Source organism: Pteropus vampyrus, unplaced genomic scaffold (genome assembly GCF_000151845.1).
Source record: "Pteropus vampyrus isolate Shadow unplaced genomic scaffold, Pvam_2.0 Scaffold32, whole genome shotgun sequence".
Taxonomy (NCBI): domain Eukaryota; kingdom Metazoa; phylum Chordata; class Mammalia; order Chiroptera; family Pteropodidae; genus Pteropus; species Pteropus vampyrus.
In genome coordinates this window covers 9,371,199-9,398,237 of record NW_011888813.1, presented here as the reverse complement: position 1 = coordinate 9,398,237, position 27,039 = coordinate 9,371,199, and the positions used below count along the sequence as shown (strand labels likewise).

At 37.7% G+C, this 27,039-nt stretch overlaps 1 protein-coding gene across 8 annotated transcripts in view; it reads right to left on the bottom strand.

Annotated features, from left to right (window-relative positions):
• The window catches only part of ZC3H14 (zinc finger CCCH-type containing 14), a 36,855-nt gene extending 15,866 nt beyond the window's left edge, over window positions 1–20,989 (bottom strand). For 2 of the 8 annotated variants that reach the window (XM_011357125.2, XM_011357124.2), the window contains exons 1-9: window positions 20,797–20,989; window positions 20,268–20,310; window positions 17,573–17,687; window positions 15,431–15,471; window positions 14,770–14,965; window positions 14,017–14,446; window positions 13,331–13,491; window positions 12,903–13,003; window positions 11,336–11,491 (exon numbers count right to left, since the gene is read on the bottom strand). In XM_011357125.2, coding sequence (XP_011355427.1) covers window positions 11,336–11,491; window positions 12,903–13,003; window positions 13,331–13,491; window positions 14,017–14,446; window positions 14,770–14,965; window positions 15,431–15,471; window positions 17,573–17,687; window positions 20,268–20,310; window positions 20,797–20,832 — 1,279 coding nt within the window. In that variant the 5' untranslated portion in view covers window positions 20,833–20,989. Of the gene's footprint in view, window positions 1–11,335; window positions 11,492–12,902; window positions 13,004–13,330; window positions 13,492–14,016; window positions 14,447–14,769; window positions 14,966–15,430; window positions 15,472–17,572; window positions 17,688–20,267; window positions 20,311–20,796 lie in introns of those variants that run through there. The other 6 variants (XM_011357126.2, XM_011357127.2, XM_023528841.1 and 3 more) reach the window with 5 other exon arrangements.
• Between the last annotated feature and the right edge of the window lie 6,050 nt (window positions 20,990–27,039).

Sequence of the window (27,039 nt, the reverse complement as noted above, 5' to 3'; positions counted from 1 at the left end):
ACAATATTTATACACCTTTGATCTCTAAGACAAAAAACCTGTACTCAGGGTCAAAACTAAAAATTGTAAAGTAGAATATTCCTGGTTCTCCCTCTGGAGGCCGGTTTTCCTGGATTGGAGATAAAGGTAAAAGGGTGAGAAAGCCAGGGGGAGTTGCTACGCTGACCCACAGCTTGCACTATGGGAAACAGGCGACAGACAGCCAACTGCAAGATCAACCGAAGTAGCTCATCTCCCTCCATCACCTGGGTTCACAATTATAATTCACCTCCCCCACCCCTGGAATTGCAAACCAAAACACTCCAGTTATCTGGTTAGAGTTCCCAAAAGACAAACTAATGGCCTGGATGGATACAAAGAGAACAATGAACAAGTACTACACTCAACTCCAGTCCAGATCCTACCAAAACATGAAAACAAGATGCTCAGCTAGAGTATTTACTACCTCTTAAACTGGTTCATAATTTCCTCATAATTACACTGCAAAACAAAGCACTGACAAAGAACTGAGTTTCTCTATCTTCAATTTGAAGGTAAGCACTCTGAGGGATGAGAGGATGCTACAATTCTCCAAACCTCTCCTGCCCATTGCCCAGCACATGTTAGGTACTCACTTGTAGACTTAAGTGTTACAGTACAATGTATCAAGGGATGTGACTGACAGGGCTGCAAATACTGAAATATTAATTAGATGCTTGCGTGCTAACTTTTAGTGTATCTATAACCGGCGGTTACACAAAGACAGCCTTTGCTCACTCGGGCGCAAACACAGAAATTACCAACTGCTTGCCAACTACCATGTTGAATTAAAAAGATTTTTTTTAATTTTAAAAACTACACTCAGTTGAAAATTTTATCAGCTATTTTCTTTTAAAATTGTTACATTACATTAACTTTTTAATGGTGTGCCAAAAAAAAGGTTAATTCCCTCCAACATTATCATGGTAAAAACACAATAAATTCCAAGGAGCCAACCTAGAAATGAAACAGATGTCATCTGGTCTGATACTCCTGTAGAACAGCTTGACAAACTGACATGTATTAGGTTACAAGAAAAACGTTCTTCCAATTCAAATACAACAGGTCTCATAACCAGTGAACAATGAATTACACATTTTAAAATAATTTCACAAGGGATATGTGAAAAGGACCATTTTCTCACATATCAAAAATTATCAACACATTATTTTAGAGAGATCCACTATAGAGGATGGAATTCTGATAAGTTCCAGGCTTTGAAGTTAAATCATAGAGTGCAATTTTGTCATTAAAAATCCATGAAAAATTCAAGCTCTTTGTGACTTTCTGCCTCTGTATGAGAATTAGTCAACTTACATGAAAAGATACAGACCCATGGGGGAGTCTAGAAGACATCGTGGTAAGAATTTACCTTTCTCAATGTTTCTAAGGAAGCCAACTATTTTTATACCAGTAGTCCTTGACTGTGATTCCAAATCTAACTCCTCTTGATCTTCGAACTCGCTGTTGCATTCAGTTGTTAATGATGAATATTCATTCATTTTAACCTCTAAAGATGAAATTTTTGCTTCATTCTGTGACACTCTAACATTTAGATCAAAAAGATTTGCCTCCGTTGTCAAAATTGCTGCTTTCATTCCTTTAATTTCATTGATATCAGCTGATATTTTCCTTAAAAGATGGGAAATATTGTCTAGCTCATTCAGTGAACAAGAGGAACTTGTTACAGAACCTAAGTCAACTGGCCCAGGTGAGAAGAAAATCGGTAAAGATGGTGATGGAAACCTTGAAGACATTTTCATAAAATTCTCTCTCCTTCTTAATATTGGTAATTTTTCTTTCACAGCCCATTAAATAGTGTCATCAAAAGTAAAGGTACCAATTAAGGCTGTTACTTTTAAGAAATATTAAGAGTGAATAACATTTTAAAACCTGTAATTAAAAAGACAGGGTTGTACATTTCTGGAGTCAAAACTCAGTAAAGTCCTACTTATAGCTCCTCTCCAAACAATAAGCCCTATTATTACATACAAAAGAAATGTCTTCTGATTGGCTGAAAGCAGACATGTGACACACAAAGAATTTTCTATTATTTACCTCATGACAAGTAGCATTTAAGATCTGAAGCCTAAATTAAGCAATGTACTAACATTAACTTCATGCCAGAATATGATGTCAATTTAGTACACTTTTGTCCCTTCATCTATTAAACCATAACTTTTAAGCTTCAGATTATTTAAATTGTCTTAATTAGTATCTTCATATCTTCAGTTTCATTTCTCCTTAAAAATAATATAAGACAATACCTAACATTTCCTTTGTAGGGAGAGGGCAGGGAGGGTAATTAGACCCATGGTCAGACAAATGTCTTTAAAGATGTATGTGGTAATAATGAAATGCGACTGCACTCACATGATATGGTAGAAATTCAAAAATAAGGGAAATGAGGACTTGGCCTTGGTTTGATAACTAGAGTATCATTAGATATGATTTTCTCCCATTCTGTGAAGCTGTCTTTTCATTTTCTTCACAGCATCCTTTGAAACACAAAAGTTTTAAACTTGTGATATTAAGTCTAACTAACCTAATGTTTCTTCGGTGCTTGTGCTTTTGGTGCCATCTAAGAAACCACTGCCTGTTTAGACCAAGCTCACTTAAACCTATTTTTTCTCCTAAGGGTTCTGTATAATTTTAACTCTTACATTTAGGTCTGGATCCATTTTGAGTGAATATTTATATATGGTATAAGGCAGAGATCCAACTTAATTCTTTTGCAAGTGGATATCCAGTTGTCCACCACTATTTGTTGAAAAGACTATTTTTTCCTCACTGAACTGTCTTGGCATACTTGCTGAAAATCCACTAATCATAAATGTATTGGTTCATTTCTAGACTCTCAATTTTATTCCATTGATCTGTATTATAACCTTATGCGAGTGCCAGTTTGATTACTATAATTCGGTATTAAGTTTTCAAATTGGGAAATGTTAAGTCCTCCAACTTTATTAATTTTCAATAGTTCTGGCTATTCTAGGTCTTCATTTCCATATGAATTTTAGGAAATGTTAGCAGCGATTTTAACAGACTGAGTTAAATTCACAGACCAATTTGAGAGTATCACCAAGTCAGAGCAGTCTTCTGATCCATGAACACGGAATGTCTTTTGACGGCTTTAGTTTGAGAAAGGTCGTTGTTATTTTGGTTTACTTGCCAAGCAAGAAGTAAGTTGTGCGGGATGGTAGACACGACTCCCCACAGTCTCTCCAAAATAATTCTTATAAAGAACTGTAGCCTTTGATTTCCCAGTTAAATAGATGTTGCCCACAATAACAGAATATCAAAAAAGTGCTTAAATTTATATAACAATCTTTATTCATTTCTCTACTGCAGCTGTAAATTAATCTAATTCTTCAAAAGATAAAAAACAATTTTCAAAATTTACAAGGCTCTGGTTTCACACAGAATTTTTTAAGAAAACCAGTTGACACATGACATTAGGGAGAGCAGGACATCCACAGCCAAACTCCACCAGCAAACCAGCTGGTTCGCAAGAGGGTAGCAAACACAACTTCAATGAGAAAAGCAAGAAAGCAGAGGATGAGTCATAAAGAAAACAAGGTGCCTAAAAAGAACCCATCTGAAGCTTTCCTGTTATCACCCATTGTGTCCAGCTTAACTCTAGAATGAAAAATAAAGATCCTTCCATAGATTCCAATGTAAAAATCCATCAGCAGAGGAAGTTTACATATTTTAAGGAAACTAGAACACAGAAAAGTTAATGTCAGCTAGTAAGTGGCAGAGCCTGGATGAACAGTCAGTCAGGCTCCCTGAGTCCATATACTCATCATCACTATGTTGTTATACTTCTCTCCGTAATAATTAAGCAGAATAAAACACGTCAGAGAAACTCATGTGGTGTAATTCCTATTTTACACATACATATGTGTGCATGCATATAAAAGTACATATAATTCTACTTTATAGAGAAAGGTACACATGTATATACATATGAAAAAATGCCAAGACGACTACAGATAAGACAAATTGTTTTCATTGCTTACCTGTGAGGAAGACAATGGGCAGAACGAAGGAGGTACTTTCCTTGTTTTCTCTGAACATAAAAACTCCTCTTACTAAGACTTTTCCTAGTGCTTCCAGTCCATTGAATATATATGCACTTAAAGTCTCTCCTTCTGGAGAGTCCATAAAAAAGAACTAAAAAACTTAAAAAGGGCATAAATCTTTACACACAGCAGTGGATGCCAAATTAGGTTTCTAAGATTATCCACTGAGGTATAAGAAGTATCAAAAATCCTATTGTAGATTTATTATCTCCTCCTCAAGAGTTCTATTTTTACACGTTCTAACATATACGCCAATAATAGCATGTGTGTATGTACATAAAATATGTATATTGAGTGTGCACACTAAAAAATGATTTTACTATACAAAAAATTATATGGTCACAAATGTGGAGATCACAGGATTTAACAACTTCTGCAAAACAGAAAATATACAGACAAATACGGGCTGTGAGGAAGAGCAGAAAAGCCTCAAATGAGACCCTGAGAAAACTCCAAGTCAAATACATTTACTGAGCTTCTGTTATATGACAGGCACTGTTCTGAGCACTCAATAAAAGCAGTGAACACGCACACGCAAATCCCTGGTCAGAGAGCTTACATTCTCGTGCAGAGGAGAAGGAGATGGACCTCAGAAACAAGCAAAATATTTGTTAAAATATAACATATTTTATGTTGATGATACACAAAGTCCTGAGTCTGGATAAAAATATCTAAATATAAAAATATAAAACACACATTAGATGGTAATAGTGCTGTGGAGAAAACTAATCGTTTAGAAAAGCGGGTTAGGGAGTGCGGGGCCGGGGGGCTGGGGAAGGCCTCGCAGAGACGACTTCTGAACAAACTACGTGTGGATACCTGGAAAAAAACACTTCAGGGAGAAGGCAAAAGCATCTCGAACATGCTCTTCTTTTAATGCTCTGAAAGACAAACATACCAGGTATGTCTAGGAAACGGCAAGGAGAACAAAGTGGAAGGAGGGAGAGGGTGGTAGGCAACAAGATCAGGGTCATAGGGAGCTACCCCTAGGGTTCTGAGCAGAGTGGCGTGATCTAATTTACAGTTTAAACGGATCACTCTGCTGCTATGTGAAACAGACTGCAGGAGGACAAGTTCGAAAGCAGACAACTAGTCAGAACGCTATTCCAAAAAATCAAAGCAAGTCATGGATGATAATTTAAGGCTAGGATGGTAAAGGTGATGATGAGGGATGAGTGAATTTTAATGTATTCTTAAGGTAGTAGCTGACAGGATCTACTAAAGGTTTGGAAGACTGGAGGGAGGTAAAAGGAGAGGAAAAGAGGGAAGGAAGGAGAGAGAAAAGGAAGGATGTCTCTAAGTTTGAAAGAAAGAAGAATAGCACCATGTTCTGGCCTGAGCTACCAGAAAGGAAAAGCTGCCATTAACTAAAATAAGGAAGACAGCAGGAAGAACAGATCAGACAAAAACATTGTTAGGGGTTAGGTTTCAGACAAGTTTTAAATGATTATATATCCATGAAGAAATGTAGAATAAACAGTTGTATAGGAATTAGGAATTCAGGGGCAAGGTCCTAGCTAGAGATAGAAATTTGAAAGTTGACAGTGCCGAGATTTAATCTTGACGAAATCAACATAGGGAATCCAACTGGTAGAGGCTGGAGCAATGAGCAAAGACTATGAAGGGCGTGAAACAAAACGAGGTTTACAAATGGTACAGCCACAGACATTGACGAGATAAAATTTTTTAATTCTTAAAAGAGGGTTTTTTTCCTAAAGAAACTCAGAATTACCTGAGGGGGAATCTAGATGGCTAGTGGGAGTTTATAAGCATTCCCAGGGAAATTCTTCTGCAATTTCAAGGCCAACTGCAGCTTCTCATCTGCTTTATTTAAAACAAAACCTGCCCACAGTAAAGCTTAGTCCACACCACAACTCTAGGTAAGACTTTGTACCACCTTTTCTTAAACTAGGAACCATGAGTCTGCAGAGACTGTTATAAAGAGCGGCAAAGTTCAAAAGAAAGCAAACAAAAATAGACTCTGAAAAGAGAATTCTTTAAAAAAATCCTGTTTTTTCAGACAAATCTGAAATGATACTACTGTATCCAAAAATAAAAGATACTATGAAAAAGAGAACAAGAACGAAAAATTTAAAATATGCGTGCCTATATCAGAATAAAAAGGGATTGAAAATAATGTCAAGAAAATATTCCACTGTAGGCCAATATCGAGTCCAAAATGAGGAAAGAGATAAAAACATCAAAGCAGGAAGTTTATCATCTAAGAGAAATTTCTAAAATAGAACAATGAAAACAAAGAACAATTTTTTTAAAGAAATAATGTTACGAAAATTTCCCTGAAGCATGGATTTTCAAATTGAAAGGGTACATAAGGTATCCAACCCAGAAAGTGAGTGACTAGAACCTAGATTTATCAAAGTAAATTTCAGACACGATAAACACAGAGAAAATCCTAAAATTCTAGAGGAAAAAACCCCAGTTATTCAAAGAACTGTGGAATAAGGATGAGCAACCAACTTCCCAGCATAAACACAGAAGCCTCAAAATAATAAAGTCATGCCTTCAAAGTTCTGAGAAAAATAATTTCAACTTAGAATTCTGTACCTAGCCAAAATATCAATCTAGTACAAGGATATTCTTAAATCTCTAAGCACTCAGAAAATTTACCTCCCATACCTTTTTCGTTTCTTCATGTTGTGGTGACTAAATAGAAGAACATTCTGAGAAGACAGAGTGGGATCCAGGAATACAGAGCAAACTCAGAGGAGAAATAAGTCCTGGGATGACAACCTTGAAGCAGACCTAGGAAGCAACTAGTCAGATACGCAAAAGAGGACAGAAGCACTAGGAGGGAGGTACCCAAGAAAAAAAGGGAACCCAAAGATTTAACGGTATAAAATGACAGACTTTTAGGCTATAACACGAGCAATGGATGAAGGGGAGGAAAATGAGTAAAAACTCAAGGAAAACAAAAAAACTGTACAAGAGAGGAAAAAATAAGTAACTCTAGGGAATCCCTAAATCAGCAGTCCCCAACCTTTTTGGCACCAGGGACCGGTGCTCTTACAAGAATCTAATGCTTGATGATCTGAGGTGCAGCTGAGACAGTGATGCAAATGCAGATGAAGCTTCCATCGCTGGCCTGCCATTCACCTCCTGCCATGCGGCCTGGTTCCTAACAGGCCATAAACCGGTACCCTCTCCCTAAACAAAGAACTGTGGAGCAAAGTATTAATTTGGCCCTGTAATGGATAATATTTATATAGTCTTAATATTGTAAATGCTGTCTTAATAATGTAAATGCTTACTGGTTCTCAACTTTTAAGGTCAATCTACAATTGGTATTCTTAAGTAGAAAAATAGAAAATGTAAATTCTACTATCAGATGACAGGATTTAGTAGGTCGGCTGAGAAAAAGTATGTAAGAATTAAAGACGAACATAAACATTGTTTTGGGAGTCAAGATATACTGAAATTGAGGAATCAAAACATACTGAAATATAGTTAATTAGATAATAAATACATATTTAGCTGTATTTCTTAAAATTACAAAAATAATCGATAAATTAACTAAAAATAGAGATTTTACTATATGGGTTTGGAGACAGAAAAAGTGTGTTAGCTCCTGATATATCATAGCAAGAAATCAAAAGATACCATCTATAGTTGGTGAATTAAGAAACAGTGGTATAAGCATATTACAGACATGGAGAAAATTAAAGAAAGTCATAAACATTTAAAAGCAGTGGCCTCTGGGGAAGACCAGTGTGGAGAAGAATAAAACAAGGAATGCTGCTTTTTATTTTAAATTTTCCTATACTATTTGATTATTTTCTAATCTATCAGCAGGTATTATAGTGATTTGTTTTTCCAAATTTTCTATGGTGAGCATGTTTCATGATGTAAAATATTTAAAAAATTTTATACAACATATACCAAATAGGAAAAATGAAAGGAAATCCACGCCTAGACACATCATAGTGAAACTGCAGGACATCAAAAACAAAGAGAAGATCTTAAAAGCAGCCAGAGAAAGGACAGATCACCTACAAAGGAACAACAGACAATGAGGATGACAGAGGTCCACTCAATAACAATGGAAGCCAGAAGACAATGGATTTTTTATGTGCTGAGAGCAAATAGCTATTATTAACCTAGATAGGAGTATCCAGCGAAACTACGGCACAAAATCAAGAAGAAATAAAAATGCTTATAGGTAAACAGACTCTTGGGAAATTCGTCACCAACAGATCTGTTCTAAAGAAACTTTCAAAGAACATACTTCAAAAATACTTCAAAATATTGGAAACTAATGATCCCCAGAAAACATTCAAGAGATTTGAGAACAAAAACAACACGCACAGATATATTTGAAAAAAAAAAAAACAATGCCTGGGAAAAATAATATAATGGTACCCAATTTACATATTCTTAAAAAAGACCAAAATGAAACAGAAACTTAAATCAGGAGGGTAAAGACTGGTGCTAAGTTATCCTAAAGTCCATTTACTGTCTGGGAATGGGGTCAGAACATTAACTTTTGGAGTGTTTGATTGTATCTGCTTGATAAAATTTCAATGATAACTAAAAATATAGAAGTGGAGTGTTTAAATTTCAACAAGTAAAAAAATGTAGAGCTGGGCGATCAACAATAGTAATTAATGAATCTTTAAAAAAAGGCAAAAGAGCAGAGAAAAACAAAAGCAAGCAAATACAAACCAAAAAGATGACAGAAACCAGTCAATTACATCAATAATTATAATAAATGTGAATGGTTTAAACTCTCCAATAAATGACAAACATAGAACAATAACCTAGCTTTATGACATTTAAGAAATATGCCCAAAACTTAAGAACAGAGAAGATTGATAACAAAGACATGAAAATCAGAAATACAAGGCAAATACTAACCAGCAATATTAATCAGAAATTACTAACTTTAAGATGAAAGTATAGTTTAGTATAGAGAGTGATAGTGATTGAGATAAAAGGTTCGATTCATCAGGAAATATAACCATTTTAAATACGTATACATCTAGTTTAACAGCCTCAAAATAAATGAAGCAAAAATTGGTAGAAATACAGAAAAACTAAGATAAACTTGTCATCCAGATGCATGATCTCAAGAACTTTCAATCACTTGTTAAATCAAGCAGACCAAGACCTCAGCAAGGCCAAGACTTGAACATCATAACTGTATGTAGAGCTTTATCTACTAAATGTAAAATTCTCAAGCCAACAATTAGTCCACTTTCTTCCAAAATGCACATGGGAGATGTACGAAGTCGACTACCTTAAGTCTTAACAATTTTCAAGGAACATGTATCATACAAACATTATCTGCCCATAAAAAAATTAAGAATATCAAAAAATTAAGAATATCAAAAAAAAAGAAAATTAAGAATATCAAAAAAAAAAAAAAAGATTAAAAGGCAAAAACAAAACCTCTATGTACTATAAATTAAAAATATTTCCAAATAGCTCATGGGTCAAAGATGAAGATCTTAATGGAATTAAAGATGCTTAGACTGATAATGAAAACATTAATGTATCAAAATTTGTTATATACGGTAAAATAAGCGCATGAGAAATTTAAAGCTTAAATGTATACATTTAAAAAGACAAAGATAAATTAACTTTTTAAATGGGTATATTAAAAATAAGAGCAGAAACTAATGAAATAGAAAACAATGACACCAAAAGTGAATCAATAAAGCCAGACTTACTATTATTAAGTCCTTGAAAAACCTGACAAAATAAACTTCTGATGACAGACTAATTCCAGACAAAAAGAAAAAACACAAATACTGCAAGGTTGGTAGGCTAGTAAAAATAGAGGCTAGAGAAATGAGAGAACACTGTTATCAACAACTCATGCCAATATATGTGCATAATTTTAAAAACCGTCACAAACTAAGCTATAAAACAGTGAGTAAGCACATTAACTAATGGCTGTTTGCTGTCACTTTGTGTTTGTGAATAAATGAATCCAGTAATAGTAGTATCAGTCCTCATCAACAGAGGTACTTGATACCATTTAAATTTACTCTGAAATAATACAATGATACAGAAAACCACATAAAACAAGGTTGATGAATATTATAAGGCAGACTACTCCTGTAACCACCACCCAGGTCCAGTCCAGAAAACAGAACTACACCAGCCACCTCGGAAGCCTCTTCGTGAGTTCCAATCTAATCAGTCCTCTCCCAAAGGAACCACTGTTGCCTTTGAGTAATACCTAGTTTCTCTGTGGTTTTATCACACGAGCATGCATCCTGAGACACTAGAGCTTAATTCTGCCTCTTTTACGTTTTGTCTTTTAAATTCAGAATTCTCAGCCGTTTGACCTATTTGGTTCCCAGAGATTGTACTTTGCCTGTTGCACACTGAGGTGCAGCTCAACCAACATATTTCTCTGGCCTCTGTATTTCTGCAAGCTGACTGCTGGATAAGGGGCTGGATCACTCAGGTTCAAATCTTTTAGCAGATCTTAGTGGAAGAGAAAAAGAAAAAACTAGAATCTTTCCTGAGGGGAACAGAAAGAATGGATTGCAGAGCAGTGGAGGAAGGGCTGGACAGACTTAGGGGCCAGATAACAAGGTGCCTAAAGGCCAAGCTGATGGCATTAGTCCTGGACCATGCCTTGGGGGGATGGGGGAAGGGGGAGACACTATATATGCTCTCATAAGGAAGTTACATAATCAGAATCACACTTTAGACTGACAGGGTTTGTGCAGGAGCTGGGGACTGCTGCTCGAGAGAAAGGAAGGAGAAAGATCAGTTGGAAGCTAACTGTAGTATGTCAGGCCCAAGGGGATAAAGCAAGGCCACTGGGACAATAAGGCAGATCTGGCAGGTCAGAGAGAGAGGATGCTTACATTAGGGAAATTTAAAGACAAGATTTCAAACTCAAGAGACCAAGGGGGTAATATTAACAAAAAGAAGGAAAGCTATAATGTACATATGTTTTTAAATATGTCCATTCTAAAAATTAGCAAAATACTGGTAACATTGAGGCTGGGTGACTGAATACATGGAAATCATTGCATTATTCTTTCTACTTTTGAGAATATTAGATATTCTCATGATAAAAAGGTTTTTAAAATTCTGAAAAACACAGGAATCAATTCCTCATGGTCCCTTCTCAATATTTTTGGGCCTAATGAGCACTTTTCTCATAGTATAACATTTCATAAACACCTACTAGAAAACACTGAATGTCTCATTAAAAAAGTATAATATAGAATGAAATACCATTAAATTATTACCTTGAATTTTTTCTATATTATCTCCTTTTGTTTCCTCTTCTTTAATGGGGGGACTTATTCTAGAGGTCCTGCTTTGTCCCTGGACCATTTCTGCCAGCAATTCTTCTTGAGAAGTTCGAGTTCTGGGAGCAACTGGAAGGGTCTGTTTCTGTGAGCCTTTTATATAAAAAACAAAAAATAAATGCAAATATAGTAATACATTAAAACTCAAGTGAATGTCATAGTAAACATAAATGCCTCCTTGACTTTAGAACATATAAAAGTGAAACAGTTCACAGATACCATCTCATTTTTTCTTAAAATATTCTTGAAAGATCCCTTAGATACCCACATGTATGTAAACAACATCTACACATTTTAAACGACATGCCATATACACATTGAAGCACATATGAATTTATTTATGACCAAATGCTGTTTAGGGTCTGGCTTCATCTTCCTTTAGCAACTTCAAATTATAATTTAGATAACCTAGGTAAAGAGAGAACTTCAATACTATTTCTCAGAAAACTTCAGTAATCTCCAACTATTATAAAAGCAGGAAATTGTAAGGTCACAGTGAGCAAAAATCTCTATTTCTCATCATTCTAAACCCTCAATATTGGTGACAGACCAAAAAAGGGAATGTAAATAGATGAATCGTTGAATCGAGTATGGGTAGGCCTTTGCCTGATAATCTTTATCCTATATGCTGAAACCTGTTAAATTTTTTGTTCGAAGATTAAATTAGGAATGGGGAGAAGCAGAGGGACAGATGATTATTGGGATAAAAACACAGTTTACTTCACTTTAGAAAGGGGTCACAAAAAGAGATGCAAAAAATCGAAAAGCAGAACAATGCTGAAAGGAGTTATCAAATTTGGAGCAAAAGTGAAATAAAAAACTTTTAACTGGGTAATCATCACAGCTTAATGAAACTTATACACAGAGACTCTGGCACATCGGGCAGAGTACAGAATTCATTGGCAATATGGACCCATCATTTGGTTTGCATTTCAGAATAAGTTTTCTGTGCAATCAGATTACAGCTGACACATCTTTGTTTTAAAAACATGTAATACTTTTATATTCGCTAAAATGATTTCATACTAACGGGATTAGGGCAGGAACTTCACAAATGAGTCAATTTTCTGCCTTATATTCTATTAATGGGTTCTACTCAAAGAAACTAACCTGTTCACAGACTAATTTTTCTGACTTCGGTCTCGATATTATCCAATTTTGCACCCTTTTACACATCATAAATTCATATCTAATGTTGACTCTGGTGCTATGAATATGAAAGTCCCATCTTTATAAAAACTCTCTTTAAAATTTCAATTACATATTTCAAACACACTGGAGAGAGTAAATGACATTATAGTTGTTCAAACAACTAAACTCCACTGACAGTTGGGAAAGTTTCTCAAACTGGTCAAATCTCTTAAAACTGTTTTTTCCTGATTGTCATCTTCTTCTTGACGTCTGGTAGGCATCTTTATTTTACTACTACTTGGGAAGCAATCATTTCTAGCTTACTCAAGAATTATAGAAATCTCTTAACGAAAACATAATTCATTTCAATTACCTGCAGAATAGTTAGTTGTTTTTGTTACAGATTCTTGAGCTTCAGATATAGCCTTCAAAATTAGATTCTTGTTAGCTTGTTTAGAAGGTGGAAGTGAAGGTCTAAAAAGGTTAAGAAAAATATTTTGATTATAGGTTTGGGTTCTTTACGTGCTAGCCACCCATTACAGCCTTTACTAAGCCTTCTCTTAGGGTTCGAACAGACTAGCTGGATTGGAACCTTATAACTAACTGATCAACTTTCACATCCGTGTTAGTTTTTAATATTCTCCACAATTTCTCCAATTTTAAGCAATTTCTTTCATTAATATGTTTCTCGAAAACCAGTATAAGTCTTACATGCTACTAAATCGTTACTTTATATCATCAAGAAACCCGAAAGACTCCATCAAGCAATCAAAAGATTAATTTACAGACATGTTCAGGTACCTCCTTTCAGGCTTTGCTGGCACTGACACACTGCTGGAGATGCTCCCCATACGAGACCCACAATCATCATCTTCTTCCTCCTCTTCTCCATCGTGATTGAATTTTTTTACTTTAACAACTGAACTTACCACAGGCAACTTTCTCTTCCGAAAGTTTTCTTCCTACAATTAGATAAATTCACATTTACCTATCTCAGAAAATAACAAAGGTATACCTCAGAATTTCTTTTCTTTTTAAGAAAAAGCCAATCATATTAGGAATGCATGGGCTATTTCCTGGTTTCTAATAAAGATGTGGATATCATCCCTGATAGCCAACCTTTAGCTACAACAGAAACTAGCGCTTCACCTTCATTTATAAACAGCAGCATTTGGCACTGCTGATGAAACTAACGAAATGGAGTTCCTCAGTTCTTTACTGGTAACTGCCATGAAAAATCTAAAATTGACCTAAAATCCCCCCATAATTATAAGGTTAAAACTATCTCACATGTTGGCAGGAAAGTAAACAAGATGTAAAATATCTGTAGAAGCCAGTCATGGAGAATCTGATGTAATCTGCTGAGCAGCACGGAAATCAGTTCAAAAGAAACTTCCAATATGTGTGTAGTTATTTCACATACTATCTAGTATAAAGAACTGCCAATTTTCAGCCTAACAAGCCAAAATTTAAAAGTATATACAAACCTCAATACTCATTTTTTCTGAGTTGTTTCTGAAGAAGGGACTGTAAGTCTCTTCTAAACTGTTAAGCACTTCTGGTTCACACAAACGTCCAGTTTCATAGACCCGGCTGTTCTGTATATCGAGTTGCTTGGCAGCATGAATACTGTTTTGCTGCTGTTGAAATTGCAACCTATTTAAGTGAACACCGCTATCTGCAGTTCGACTTGCAGGAGGTCGATAAATTTCAATAGAAGGACGAGAAGAACCATATGTAAGTGTCACTGTAGGTTTTTTCTGAGATAAGGGATTGTCCTGCACAAAATTGAGGTCTTCATCGATGAGATCATCTGGTTCCGGCTTAATATCAATCACATCTTCAGAGGGTGCTGGCTCCCTCAGAGGTTTCACTGTTGACATTAGTCGGGTTGCAGCTCCATCATCATAAGTCTGTCTATTAAAATACACACACATCATTACAACCAATTTAGAGTAATAGCTTAAATTGGCAGAGAATACTTACTTAAATTATAATTAAAAAGTTTGAATATTCTATGTATTCCATTAAAATCTACTTTGATAAAGCATTCTTTCTTAAAATTCTAATTTACTATATTTGAGGTAAAAGATAATCGTATTCTGGTCTTATCCATTATTTAAAATATTGCTCATGACCACCTGTTTCCAAAACTTTCTGAAAATGGCAATTTGAAGATATAAAAACATAAATATCATATACGTAACCCATCTGCCCACAGGTCTACATGGGACTCTTACCTGACAGTAGTGCTTTTCTGCTCCTGTGAACTAGTAGAAACTCTGGAATCTCTTTTATCAGGTCTAGTGCTCGAAACTGCAAGGGGTGGCACTGCAGCCTCGTGCCTTCTCTCATCTCCCCGACTGAAACTACTCTTGTTTGAAGGCACGTTACTATCGAATATGTTGGTATCAGAGGACTTTAGACTGGAGGGGTCTGGAAAGAACAACACATGATCTTTTTAAATTATTTTTCTTACTCTGATCCTTCTCCTTCTTCATCACCGATTTTAAAGTAATGTATGTTCTCCCATAATATTTTTAAGGCCTAAATATTATTCCATATATAGTAACATGATCATTTATTCAACTTTCTATTACTGGACTAAAATAATTTCATTTATAAAATATTGAAACATCCTTGAGACTAAATTGTTGTACATGTCTATAATTAGTTTCTCAGGAGAAATTGCATAGTCCCCCTTCCCTTGTTTAAATTATCTTTGAATTATATTAAATTTACTGCTCTTAAATTCATAAAAATATGTGCTTCCTAAAAAAGTTCAAATGGACTACTGCTTTCAAATTGATGGGTTTTTTTCCCAAAGCAGTATAAATGACTTTAGAAAGAAAGCAATCGTATAACAAATTAAAAAAAAAAAAAAAATTTTATGAACCTTACCGGTTGTAACAGAGCGAAGTTTATCTAATACACCATGAAGCCTAAAATAAAAAAAATATGTTTAAAGCTTTCTTTAATCAAGGAAGATTTTATTTCAACTGTCACTCTAAATTTCATGACATTATAGAATTAATCTTCAGATAATTATTGACAAATGGTACCAAATGGTATTTAATGGATAAATTGTATTAAAATTAACTAAGTTTCACATTTTTAAAAAAGGCTTTACAGGAATAATGTAAAGCCAATCGAAAATTATACTTTTTAAATTGCTATTTTCAACATCTACCCTCTACAAGGATATGAACTGACCAGTGTTTATCTACAAAAAATGTCATTTTGTTTTGTTAAGGACTAAAGGCTCTATGTAACTTACAGTAAAAGATAAAATACCAGAAACATGCAATATAACTATTTAAGAACAGTTTAAATTTATTTTACCTACTACTGTTAATACAAAACTAATGCTGTGAACAAGCACAAACAACCTTGCTTGTACTGTAACCTATTTTAGTAGATATGTACAAGGCAAATTTGCCTTACAATCCTTCGAAAAGGCCATGCCTCCTGAAACACCAGAAACAGCTCATTATGTGTCACCCAGAACCCAAATCACATGCCACCGTCCCCTAGGACACAATTACTCCAGGGCTCCAAAGATAATCAGAATAGTCTGGGGCTGGTGTCAATGAACATTTATTTAACTAAGGAAAGTGAAGCACCAAGACAGAGAAGAGACACAAGAATTGAATTTATGACAAGGTGAGATAGTTGAATTAATTTGCTTTTAAATTCAAATTTAGTTAGTAGTCTATGTGTATGTAAGAAATCTGTCTAGTGCATTACATTAACTTACCTGAGAAAAGATCTACTAAGTCAATCTCCCATATTATATTAGTGGGCCTCAAACCAAAGTGATCCAAAGGTTGAACCAGAAGTCAGGTCATAAAAAAATGTGCATGAAAACAAATATCTAGACTGCTGAAGACTTTAAAAAAAAAAGTACTCATGATAATAATTTCCCCCGTCAAAATTCCATGATCTCTTTTTTTTGGGGGGGGGGGTAAATTCTGGGGTAAAAACTGTAGCAAGTGGGTTAGGTCACCCAAGCTGCAGCAGGGTTTATGTACCAAAACATTTGAGGATTGACCATTACACTCAATGTTCTTCAAAACTGTGTAATATAAAACTAGTGAATTCTGTGTGCATTTCAAGATTCACAGGAGCTGTAAAGCATACGTTTACCTGCTGAGACAAAAGTACTTTCAAGACAAACTTCTGGTTTAAAGGTAAGTCAATCAGCTGCATATCTGTCCTTAGTGCCTCCTATTCTGTCTCGGTCTCCTGCCATTCAAATTAAGCAAGCCACGATGCTCACTCAACTTATGCTCCATCATCAACTGTGCTGTAATCGGTGGTTCCCGGCATGAGGGCCCTTATATGTGTACTTCCTGCTCTAGTCTCAGCCACATCATTATCTTCTCCTAGCTTCTGTTTACCTCAAACCTGGTACCAGAATCTGGCCTGCCTTCTTAATTGAATTTTATGCTTTCAGTCGGTATTCTCATCTCAACTAAAGGTACATGTGGTTTGAAAAAGGAAATATAATTATATTAACTTAAATTTGAAAACAAAGTTGCCTATTTTAAAATTCAAACTTCAAAAAGTTTAAAAAATTTAAAATTTTGTCAAAAAACCTTGCCCCTAAGAGTTAACTCATTGGCAAAAGCAATTTGGAAAGTCAACCCCGTCTAAAAAAACATTTGCAACTAGTTTTGGTTGGAGGAAAGAAATAAGATGTAGAAGTTTACAAAGGAAACATAGTAACTACAGTTGACATATTCTAAGGACTTGCTATGGGCCAGGCACAGCTGTAAACACATTACATGTATTAGCTCACTTAATCCTCACCCCATCCCATAAAGATGATTTACTATGCCCATTTTACACATAGAGAAACCAGGCAAGAAGCAGATTCAAGATTCGACCTTGGCAGTCTGGCTGGAGGCCGTGCTCTCATTGCTCACCAACCTGCTTCTCCACACTGAATCTTACTCTCCTGTCAAGAACCTCTTCTCAGACAGAACACCTACTTTGACTTGTACCAAACTTTGGTCTAAGGGTAAATATTCAGAAACATACCATACGGTGAATCGAATTGTGTTGTTCCCTAGAAACAGGGACAGGTCCTCTGTCATTTGGTCCTGACTTTTCTTGTTGGCGACCATCACCATAATGTAATCAGGAAGTTCTTCATCTATTTAAAAGGAAAAGTATATAAAAACTTTTTTATGTTTCTCTCAATATTTTTCTTCCGCTTAAGGCTGATGTGCTTGGAGATATAGATGTAGCTCTAAGAACTAATATCTCAGCTCTACTGGAATTATGTTGGAGAATACAGCTTTTTTTCTTTTCATTGTATAGGTATTTCAATTACTAGAAAGATGGGAATTAAATGATGAATGCTTACAAAACTAGATATTCTAAATTATAGTATTAAATTTGAGAGCGCATTCATCTCCTTGTAACTTAATAATGTTCATTAATTTCAGAGACGCTTCCAGAAAGCGTATAGACATTCAAGAATGACTTGAGTTTTGTGTAGTGTTTGTTTCAAAACGATACTCATTTTTCAAGACACCTTTACCCTCGGCAAAATCAGACTTCAATTACTCAGGGTAATAAACTTGCAACATTATCAAATAAACTAAAACCACCCAAAAACTCTACGTCACTTAAAAATTTCAATCTTAAGATGAAACAAAAACCACCAAAGTAAGAAGGCAAGGAAGCAAAACCATTTACCAGGAATTCTAATTCCTACCAAAAAAAATTCCTTTAGATTTAATATCTTAAATACTTATATTTCTATGTAGGAAGAAAGGTTCATTTCAAAAGTACTATCAGACATTCATTTCAAGGAGAAATCTCAGAACTCCAGTTCAAGAAAAGCACAAATGCACTGAGAAAGCCCAGTCAACAAATGGAGAAAAATCAAAATTATTTGATGGAAGCATACGATACGATGTGAGGAGATACAAGCTGTCAATCATTTATTATTATCTTTAGAGATTATCAAAGCATTCTCACTGCTTTCTGGAAATTTTAGTAAATAACCCCAGTAGTTTATTTATACAAAGTGTACCCACTTTGGGCTGCCAGTGATAATCCAGAAAAGGTCAACAAATGTAAGAGTTAGAGTGCTTTGGCATCTTGACAGTTATTCTCCCTCATGTCAGTGATGAAAGTTAACAGACCGTGCTTTCTGTCACTATATGTTAATTTTGCACTTTCCAAAATTTTACATAAATGAGACAAGTAGTTACCTGGGTACAGGGTGAGAGCAGGGAATGGTGGAGAGAGGTATACACCATATTCAAGCTAATGACTGGACTTCATTAAGCCTGTAATCAGTAATAGGCTCAAAATTCTTGATTTGAGATTTTAAATAAATGAATCATTTATCAATATCACCATTGATTTCAACAGATATTCTTTGAAGTACTGGGAAGCTGTTCAAATTCATAGAGGAAGAGACAAATTTTCCAAAACTAATTTGAAACCTCAACTTTTGTCATTTGCAGTAAAGTCTATCTGTCCCTTTCCTCTGCTCATGTTCAAGAAAATGTCTGCTAAAACACTCAAGTGTATGTAATCAGCTTGACAATCCTTCTTAGAAGTTAAAAATAACATTTCATGAAAAAGGTGGCTAGTACAGTTCTCAACTCAAACAATGACACAAATCCTTTTCCTAAAACAATCCATCACGTTTCAGTATACTGCAGAAGTGCTTTATGAGTACTTCCTATTGCCTCACAATGAATATTAAAAAGATATAGTCAAGGGCCAGGGTTTAAAAAAATATTTTTACTGCTTCATCAACTACATTAAGTGAAACTGGATTCTTTTTTAAAAAATTGCAAATGGAGGGGTGGTGGTGAAGAATATGATTTCTTATAGACTTTGGTGTGAGACTGATTTCCTGATTCAAGCTAAAATACTTGCAGTTTTCACTCCCATGGCTTTTGCACAATCCAAATGTGAGCACAGTGAAATGGCAAGTATCCTGTCAGTATTCATATGAAAATAGTTTTGACTTCAGAGATCCTGGGGGTCTCCCACACTTTGAGAACCACTGTCATTAATACATACAGTTGAGTATTTTAGCAGGAATAGCTATTATTTTTATAGCAGGCACCAGCTTGGGAGCCAATAGAACCAGACCTCAATCATGCTCAAGTAAGCACTGAAAGCTTAAATTTCCTTGCTTGTACAATTGGGGATGGGATATTACCACTTACCTTCCAGTGTTTTCCTGAGGATTATCATGACCTAATGCACATACAACGGTTAAGCACAGTGCCTGGCCCAGAGTAAACACTCGAATTACAAACCACAAAATAATAAAGAGATAGAAGATGCATTACTGTCGGAAGGTAAGAGAAAGGAACAGGAAAAAACAGATCTAAAAATAAAACTCACTGAACCATGACAGAAACAAATGCCAGAAAGCATCATTCACATGCAAAATAATTCTGAAAAATGAAGATCAAGAGGAAGATAATGAAAATAGGAAAAACAATAAAAATAAGACAGAGCCTCAACAGAGAAGACGCTAAACAATTTCAATACCCCATATTAGAAGGGGTTTTGGGGAAAAAGGTTGTATACAGAGCTTTCAATGGAAAGACGGTAACGAAAAGAAATAACTAGGGAATATCACAGTAGAAAAAGGTCTTTCCAAAGTCAAAAGTACGATGAGAAAAATGCACTCACTAAAATTTAATTAGCTGCAGACTCCAAATTCTATTAGGCAAACAACAGCAAAACAACTTACCAACATAAGCTCCTAACTCTTGCAATTTCCCCTTAATGGCACTCTGACGGGAAAAAAAGACAAACGTGTGAGAAAAACGGCCCTTGGAAAACAAACCGACTCCCCAGCGCTGAGGCAACTTTGCGGGTGCGCGCACCTCCTGCCCGCCTCCGCGCCGGTGGGGGCGGGGAAACGCCGCGGTCCCCTCCCCGATCCCTGCAGCCCCCTCCCCGGGTCGCCCCCCTCCAGCAGCGACCCGAGCGCGGCTCCCTGCGCAGCCGTGCAAGGCTCTCCTGGGCCCCCCACGTCTCCTTCCGTCTCCCCGCGACTACCTATTCAGCCGCGGCCCCATCTGCCCACCGCGCTTACGAAGCCGCCAGGTCCGAGGCAGTCGGCCGAGGCGCCGCCCTCCCGCCCCGCGGCCCGCGCGAGAAGCGCTCGGCGGCGACCAGGCCGCAGCGGCCAGGCCGGGCCCATCGTCCCCGTTACTCCTGACAACCGCGCGTCCGCCGAGGCCCGGCTTCCCGCCCCCGCCCGACCCTGGCCTTACTCGAATCTTGCGGCTGATCTCGGTGCCGATCTCCATGGCTCTGCGGCGGGCGGCGGGCTCAGCACTGCGTGGCGCTTCGCTTGGCCAGTGCGCGGAGCCGGCTCCCAGGCCGCAGCTCTGCCGCCACCGCCGCCGCTACAGCCACCGCCGCTTCTGGCTGCGCGCTCTGCGTGACCCGCCCCCACAGCCCCGGCGCGCCGGAGCGAGGCGAGTGGAGCGCGCCTGCGCCTGCGCCTGCGCCTGCGCGCACCTGGACCCGCGGAGCCTGTGCTCTGGCGCCCTCTGCTGGCGGCAGGGACAGCAGAGGGGTGCGCGGGGCCTTCGCTTCTCTCTTCCTCTCTGGGCTCCTTGCATAGCTGTTGATTCTTTCCTTTCCTTGCTACCACCGACTCATACGGGTGAATTAAATATGCGGCGGAAAAGATCCTTGACTTTGGCGTGAGATCCGAATTCGAATGTAGCCTTCGCTTACTGTTACTATGATAGCGATCTAGATATTTAAACTCTTGAGTCCTGTTTTTCTACCTGTCTCCAGGATATAAACTGCCCCTTAGTGGTTGCATTTTAAGTAACACTTGGAGGGAAAATGGAATACCCAGCGCCACAGCTCCAGTGCATCATGCCTATTCCTTTGTTTGACTCCACCACTACCCTGGTTCTCCTGGGACTAGCTCTGCCTGCGTTCTCTCAAGCTCATCGGTGGCCTTTCCCAAAGACCTAAGCCTCATCCTCCTGCTCCTCTCTCTCTGAACCCTCTTCTTTGGAGAACTGTTTTATTCTCAGGACATCAACTCTTAACCTCTTTGCTAAAACTAACCGAATTTTCCATCAGACTTGAGTTCTCACCTAAATCCCACTCCCAAATTTCTGATAACTATACGGGCATTTGTATTTTCTCCAAATTCATCACATCAAAAACGAGGTCTTCATCATCTTCCCCTTACCACACTCAGGTTGGTTTCTTCTCCTGACGTCCCTCCTTCTATCAATAGCAGCTGAATTCTCCCTGTTCCTGATCACAAAACCTTGGCATCAGAAGGTCTCCCTTCTCCCCCATATCCACTAATTCCTGAGGTGGTCTTTCTTTGTTATCCATAGCCGCACAGCAAACGAACACACTTAACAGCTTAAAACACACACATTTACTATCTGGTCGTTTCTATGGGGTGGGAATCTGAGCACAGCCTAGCTGAGTCCTCTCCACAGGTCTCACAAGGCTGCCGTTGTGTCAGGCAGGCTGTGTTCTCACCGAGAGGCTTGACTGAGGAAGAAGTCACTTTAAGCTCATTTACGCTCTTAGCAGAATTAACATCTTTGTAGCTTTATGAGTGAGGGCCCCAGCATTTTCCTGGCTCTTGTTTGGTGGCCACTCTCAGGTGGTAGAGATTTCTCCAGTTCCTTGCTATGGGCTCCTCCAATAATATGGCTGCTCCCTTAATCAAACCATCAAAGAGAGTCCCTCGGCTCAGAGAAGACCCAGTCTCTCTTCTATGGGCTTTCATTTGATTAAGTCAGGGCCACCCATGGCCTGTCCCCCAAATCGACTGATTAAAGGTCTCGATTACATCTGCAAAAATCTCTCATCTTTGCCATATTCATTAGCTACATACAAGTCACAATCAAGGGAAGGGATTATTTAGGATGTGAACGTCAGGGACAGGAATCATGAGGTCTGTCTGCCAAGTGGCCCTTCATCTCATGTATCTTTTTTCCTTCTGAATTCCTATAGCATCTATAAGGGAACCACCAGTATGACTCAGGATACTCTGTAATGTTTATTTTATATGTGTATGTCTGTGTGTGTGTGTGTGTGTGTGTGTTCAACAAAATTATAAACTCTTTGTAGATGTATATTTCTCCAATGTGTCTTTCAGGATGGTAGACACATAGGAAGCACTTATGAAATATTTGTAGGATAAAATAAATTAATGACTAAATTGCAAAAGCATTCCTCATGGGTAAATTCAATGATCATGTACTCATTCAACATTGATGAGAAGCAGTGGAGCAGAACGAGTGAGAGCAAGAACACTGGAGCCAGACTGTCTAGGTTTGAATCCCATCTCTGCTGCTCCCTCAGAGATCTTAGGCTAATTGTTTCTCCTCTCTGTGCCTCGGTTTCCTCATCTGTGACATAAGCACGATATGAGTTTCTCCTTCATTGGGTTATTATGAGGAGGAAATAAGTTAATATTTGGGAGGTATTTTGAACTGTGCTTGGCTCATAGCAGCACTATGTTGATTAAAAATTAAATGCCTACCCAGAGCCAGATACTGTGCTAGGAGCCAGAGCACAAAGGTGAGCAAGACTAGGTTTCTACATTTGTGACACTCACAATCCAAAGGACAGATACATTATTTCTATTTATTTACCAACCATTTCAGAACTAAGAATGAAAACACATGTTTTGCCATTTCTAGGTGCAAAATGCTTAGTCAATATTTAGATCATATTGAGAAAATATGAAAAATAGAGATTGTTTTCATTAACATGGTTGTGGAATATGGACGTTATTAAAATGTATTTAAGAAAGAGTTAATTTTCAGGATAATCCATTTAAAACTACGGAAAAAGAGACCCGCAGGCTGCTTAAGAATGTGCAAATTTAGATCTCAGGAGTTAGTGTCTGGATCACGGGGGCGCGGAGGGGGGCAACCCCAATAAACCAATGATGTCCAGTAGGCCGACATTGTTGTTGGTGCTTCGCTGCAAGATGCAGCTTCACAAACTATAACTATACGTCATCCAGAAGAAGATGATCATGACTGTGCTCTGAGAGAAATCCCAAAAGGGCATTCGGCTTGGAAAAGACTAAGGACCATGAGAATCGTTTCCCTGCATGGAAGGTCTCTCCAGTTCCAAGAACTGACCTAGGGGACAGAATGAGGACTGGATTTCAACGAACTACAGTGGTGCCTAAGAGAACTCTGGGCTGTCTTTTAAAGAGAGATGACTAAAAAGAGCCTAAGTTTCGAAGTGACAGACTTGAGTACTAACCGCAACTCCACAGAGCCATGAGTCGTCTAGCACAGCACACACACACACCCCTCCCCCTCGCCCCAGCATCTTCAGCCTCCTCTCCGGACGGCATTCCAGCTGGATATTGCAAATCCTTTGTAAGTTTGTGTTGGGGTGGGGTGAGGTGGGGGTCTGGGGGTGGTTCCTTCAGCCTGGAATGCTTTTGTCTTATTTTCTTTGAATGCTTAGTGATCTTTTGTCTTTCCAGACTTAGCCAGAAGCTGATAGTGATAAACCAGGCATTACCACTCCACTTAAAATATATACCCATTAGTATATTCATTCTCCTAATGTACTATAATTAGATATTCACCTGCTTCTCCCATGCGAGTCTTTGAGGACAAGGCCATGCACCTTATTTACTTTTCTCTTTTGCAGCATCTAGCTTCCAATAAATCCAGTAAATGTGAGGTGAATGGACAAGTTTTTTCAGTAGTGAATATCTCACAGCATGTCTGCTCTTGGATTAAAAGCCCTAAGTGTTGAGAATTAAAATCACAGCAGTCACTTTGTTACTGAGGCTGACATACTTTTCTCCATTTTCATGTTCATTTGAGCAAACATTTTGCAAAGGCCATCATTTCTCTGATGTTCAGGGGAATCTAGCCTCTAAATTCTCACTGTATTGCAGCTGCGAAAGTGCTGCCCCTGAGTATGGTAGGCGGAGCACACAGTGAGGATTCAGAGACCAAAGGAGAGAGTTCACCTTTCCAGTTCTGGCTCCCACTACCCCCTCCTCCCAAGGCCTCATTATCTCTGTAGGGTGGGGCAGTCAGCCAATTTAGATTCTCACACTGGATGGTAGTTTATAGTGAGGTACAGTCAGTACTCATCAAGCTGTTAAAGCAAATTAATTTCTTAACTTGTAAGAAAATATTAGTCAATGAACCACCCAAATGACAATTTTCTTCCCTTTTATTGAGCATCTTTTTAGTACAGGATTTTCTTTTTCAATTTTAAATGTATTTATTTTAATAAGAATTACCTTTACATGAAAAGTATTTATGACACTTCCCAGGTAACAAGAGGAGGTAAAAGTACAATTATACAATTGCTTATTTCCCTACAGAATATCTCTAGATAGATACCTAGGATTATGGTAACACTGGTTAACCCCAAGAGAGCTGGATGTCTAGATACCTTTCACTTCTACCCTTTTGTATCTTTTGGGGTTGAACTAAATACATTATTTCACTTTCTTCCATACAAACACAAGCCAATAACAATTTTGTGTCTAACGCTTTGAAAGAGTTGTTCAAATGGCTTCTCATGGGGATGTTCCTCTCAAATTAACATGGTCGAGAGAAAACAGCTTAAGTATTTGGTCAGCAAATGACACTTGTGGACTATGCAGGAGGAAGTTCCACTCAGTTGTCTAACATCACTTGGGTTTTATGATCATTTTCTATTTTTAAAATTCTTTTATTTTCTTCCCAATTCCATTAACAAGTTTTTATTTAGTGCCTATGCTGTACCCAGTAGTGTCCTAGGAATTCTAGGAGGTATAACAGAAGTCTTCATGAAGCCGTTTTAAAGTTCTTGCCAAATGTGGAGATTACGGTGGACTGGGGCGGCTAGAAAGTTGCCTTGGAAGTGGAGAGCCTTAAATTGAGGCTGCAGAGAAAGGGAAGGCATAGACAAATGGAAGGGGGCCCCAGGCCAGGACAAACAGCTTGATGGGGGCATTCCAGAGGAGGGAGAAATAAGATGGTGGAGAGACTGAAGACATTTTAGAAAGGCCCTAAAAGTCAGGCAGAAAAGCTTAGCCTTGGGGGGTCCATTGGGAGTGATAAACCCAAGGGGGAGGTAAGCCTGGTATTAGCATGGAAAGAAGAGAGAATTGAAAAACCAGAAGCGAAGAGACCACCCTTGTTGCAATAATCCGGGTGCAAAATGTTGAGGGTTTGGATTAGAATGGGGTGGGGGAGGGGGAACATTGAGGAACAGAGAGGAATGAATTTGTGACACATTTCAAAGGAGGACTATGAGGTCTTGATAGTCTGGATGAGGAAGGGAGAAGAAACACACAGTTTCAGTTTCTCTAGCTTGGGAGACCAGAAAAGTGACTTGTTTTCATGTTTCTTTTCTTTCCTTACACACGAATTGACCCCTCACAGTGTCCAGTTGAAATATCAATTGTAAACATAATCGATTAATTTTTTTCCGTTAGAATCACATGTAATCTTATTTGCCTTTAGCTCCGTGACCCAAACTGAATCTTGGCCACGTTTTGTTCTCCCAGAGCACTCATACCTCTACGATGGCACTCACCACTTAGGCCTTGTGTGTGTAGGTGTGTTTATCACCCACTAGGCCGAAGTCTTTTGTGTGAAGGGACCATGACTTATCATACTAAGTACTCAATAGGTTTCTGTTAATTGTTGAATGAGATTTAAAAGAGATGTAACATTTAAAAAGCTTTCCAGAAACAACGGTATTTTACAAAAACATTTCAATTGAAATTTACATAATAAAAGCTTGTCAGCTCAAGTACTCAAACTACACGCCAAGTATAAATCTAACGCCCGAGGGTTGGGGGGGTAATTAAACGCCCTATTGTGATGGTGTTAGGGTTACAGTTTTATTCCTTGGCTTAAGTCACATTCCTTGCAATACAATAAGGATGATGATGATGATGATGATGATGATGCAGTGTAATAATCCTGTGTAATATTAAACAGTGCTAATAGGGCCTAGATTAAATGAAACACTTCACATACATTTTACACAAGCTACCGGATAATGATGATTATTCCCATTTTACAGGGGCGGAAGCAGGCACAGAGAAGTTAAGCAGGTCACGCCGCTAGCAGGCGTGAGCGCTGAGATTTGAACCCAGACATCTTGACCTTGGAGTTTCCACATCCTTCATGGCTGTAACTTTGTATTGAATATGCATACAGCATTTTTTTGTGTGTGCGGAGACCGGCAGGCTATTTGAGGCATATCGACACTTTTTGAAGAAAGGGGACTTTCCTACCCAATACTCATCAGTGTTTTTCCCTTGTTATGGGGGGATATCCTTAGACGTGGTTAGTTGGGAGGAAGAAATTGAATGTTTGAATTGTTTCCTGAACTGTACAAGAGTAAAAGAAAAAACTTCAGCAATAATAGCATTTTACAGATCATCTAATAACATAGGAACAAACCTTTTACCTGGAACCGAACATCCCCCTCCCCTCATTTTTATTAAAAGCCTTGCTTTATTTGGAAATTCTTAAAAT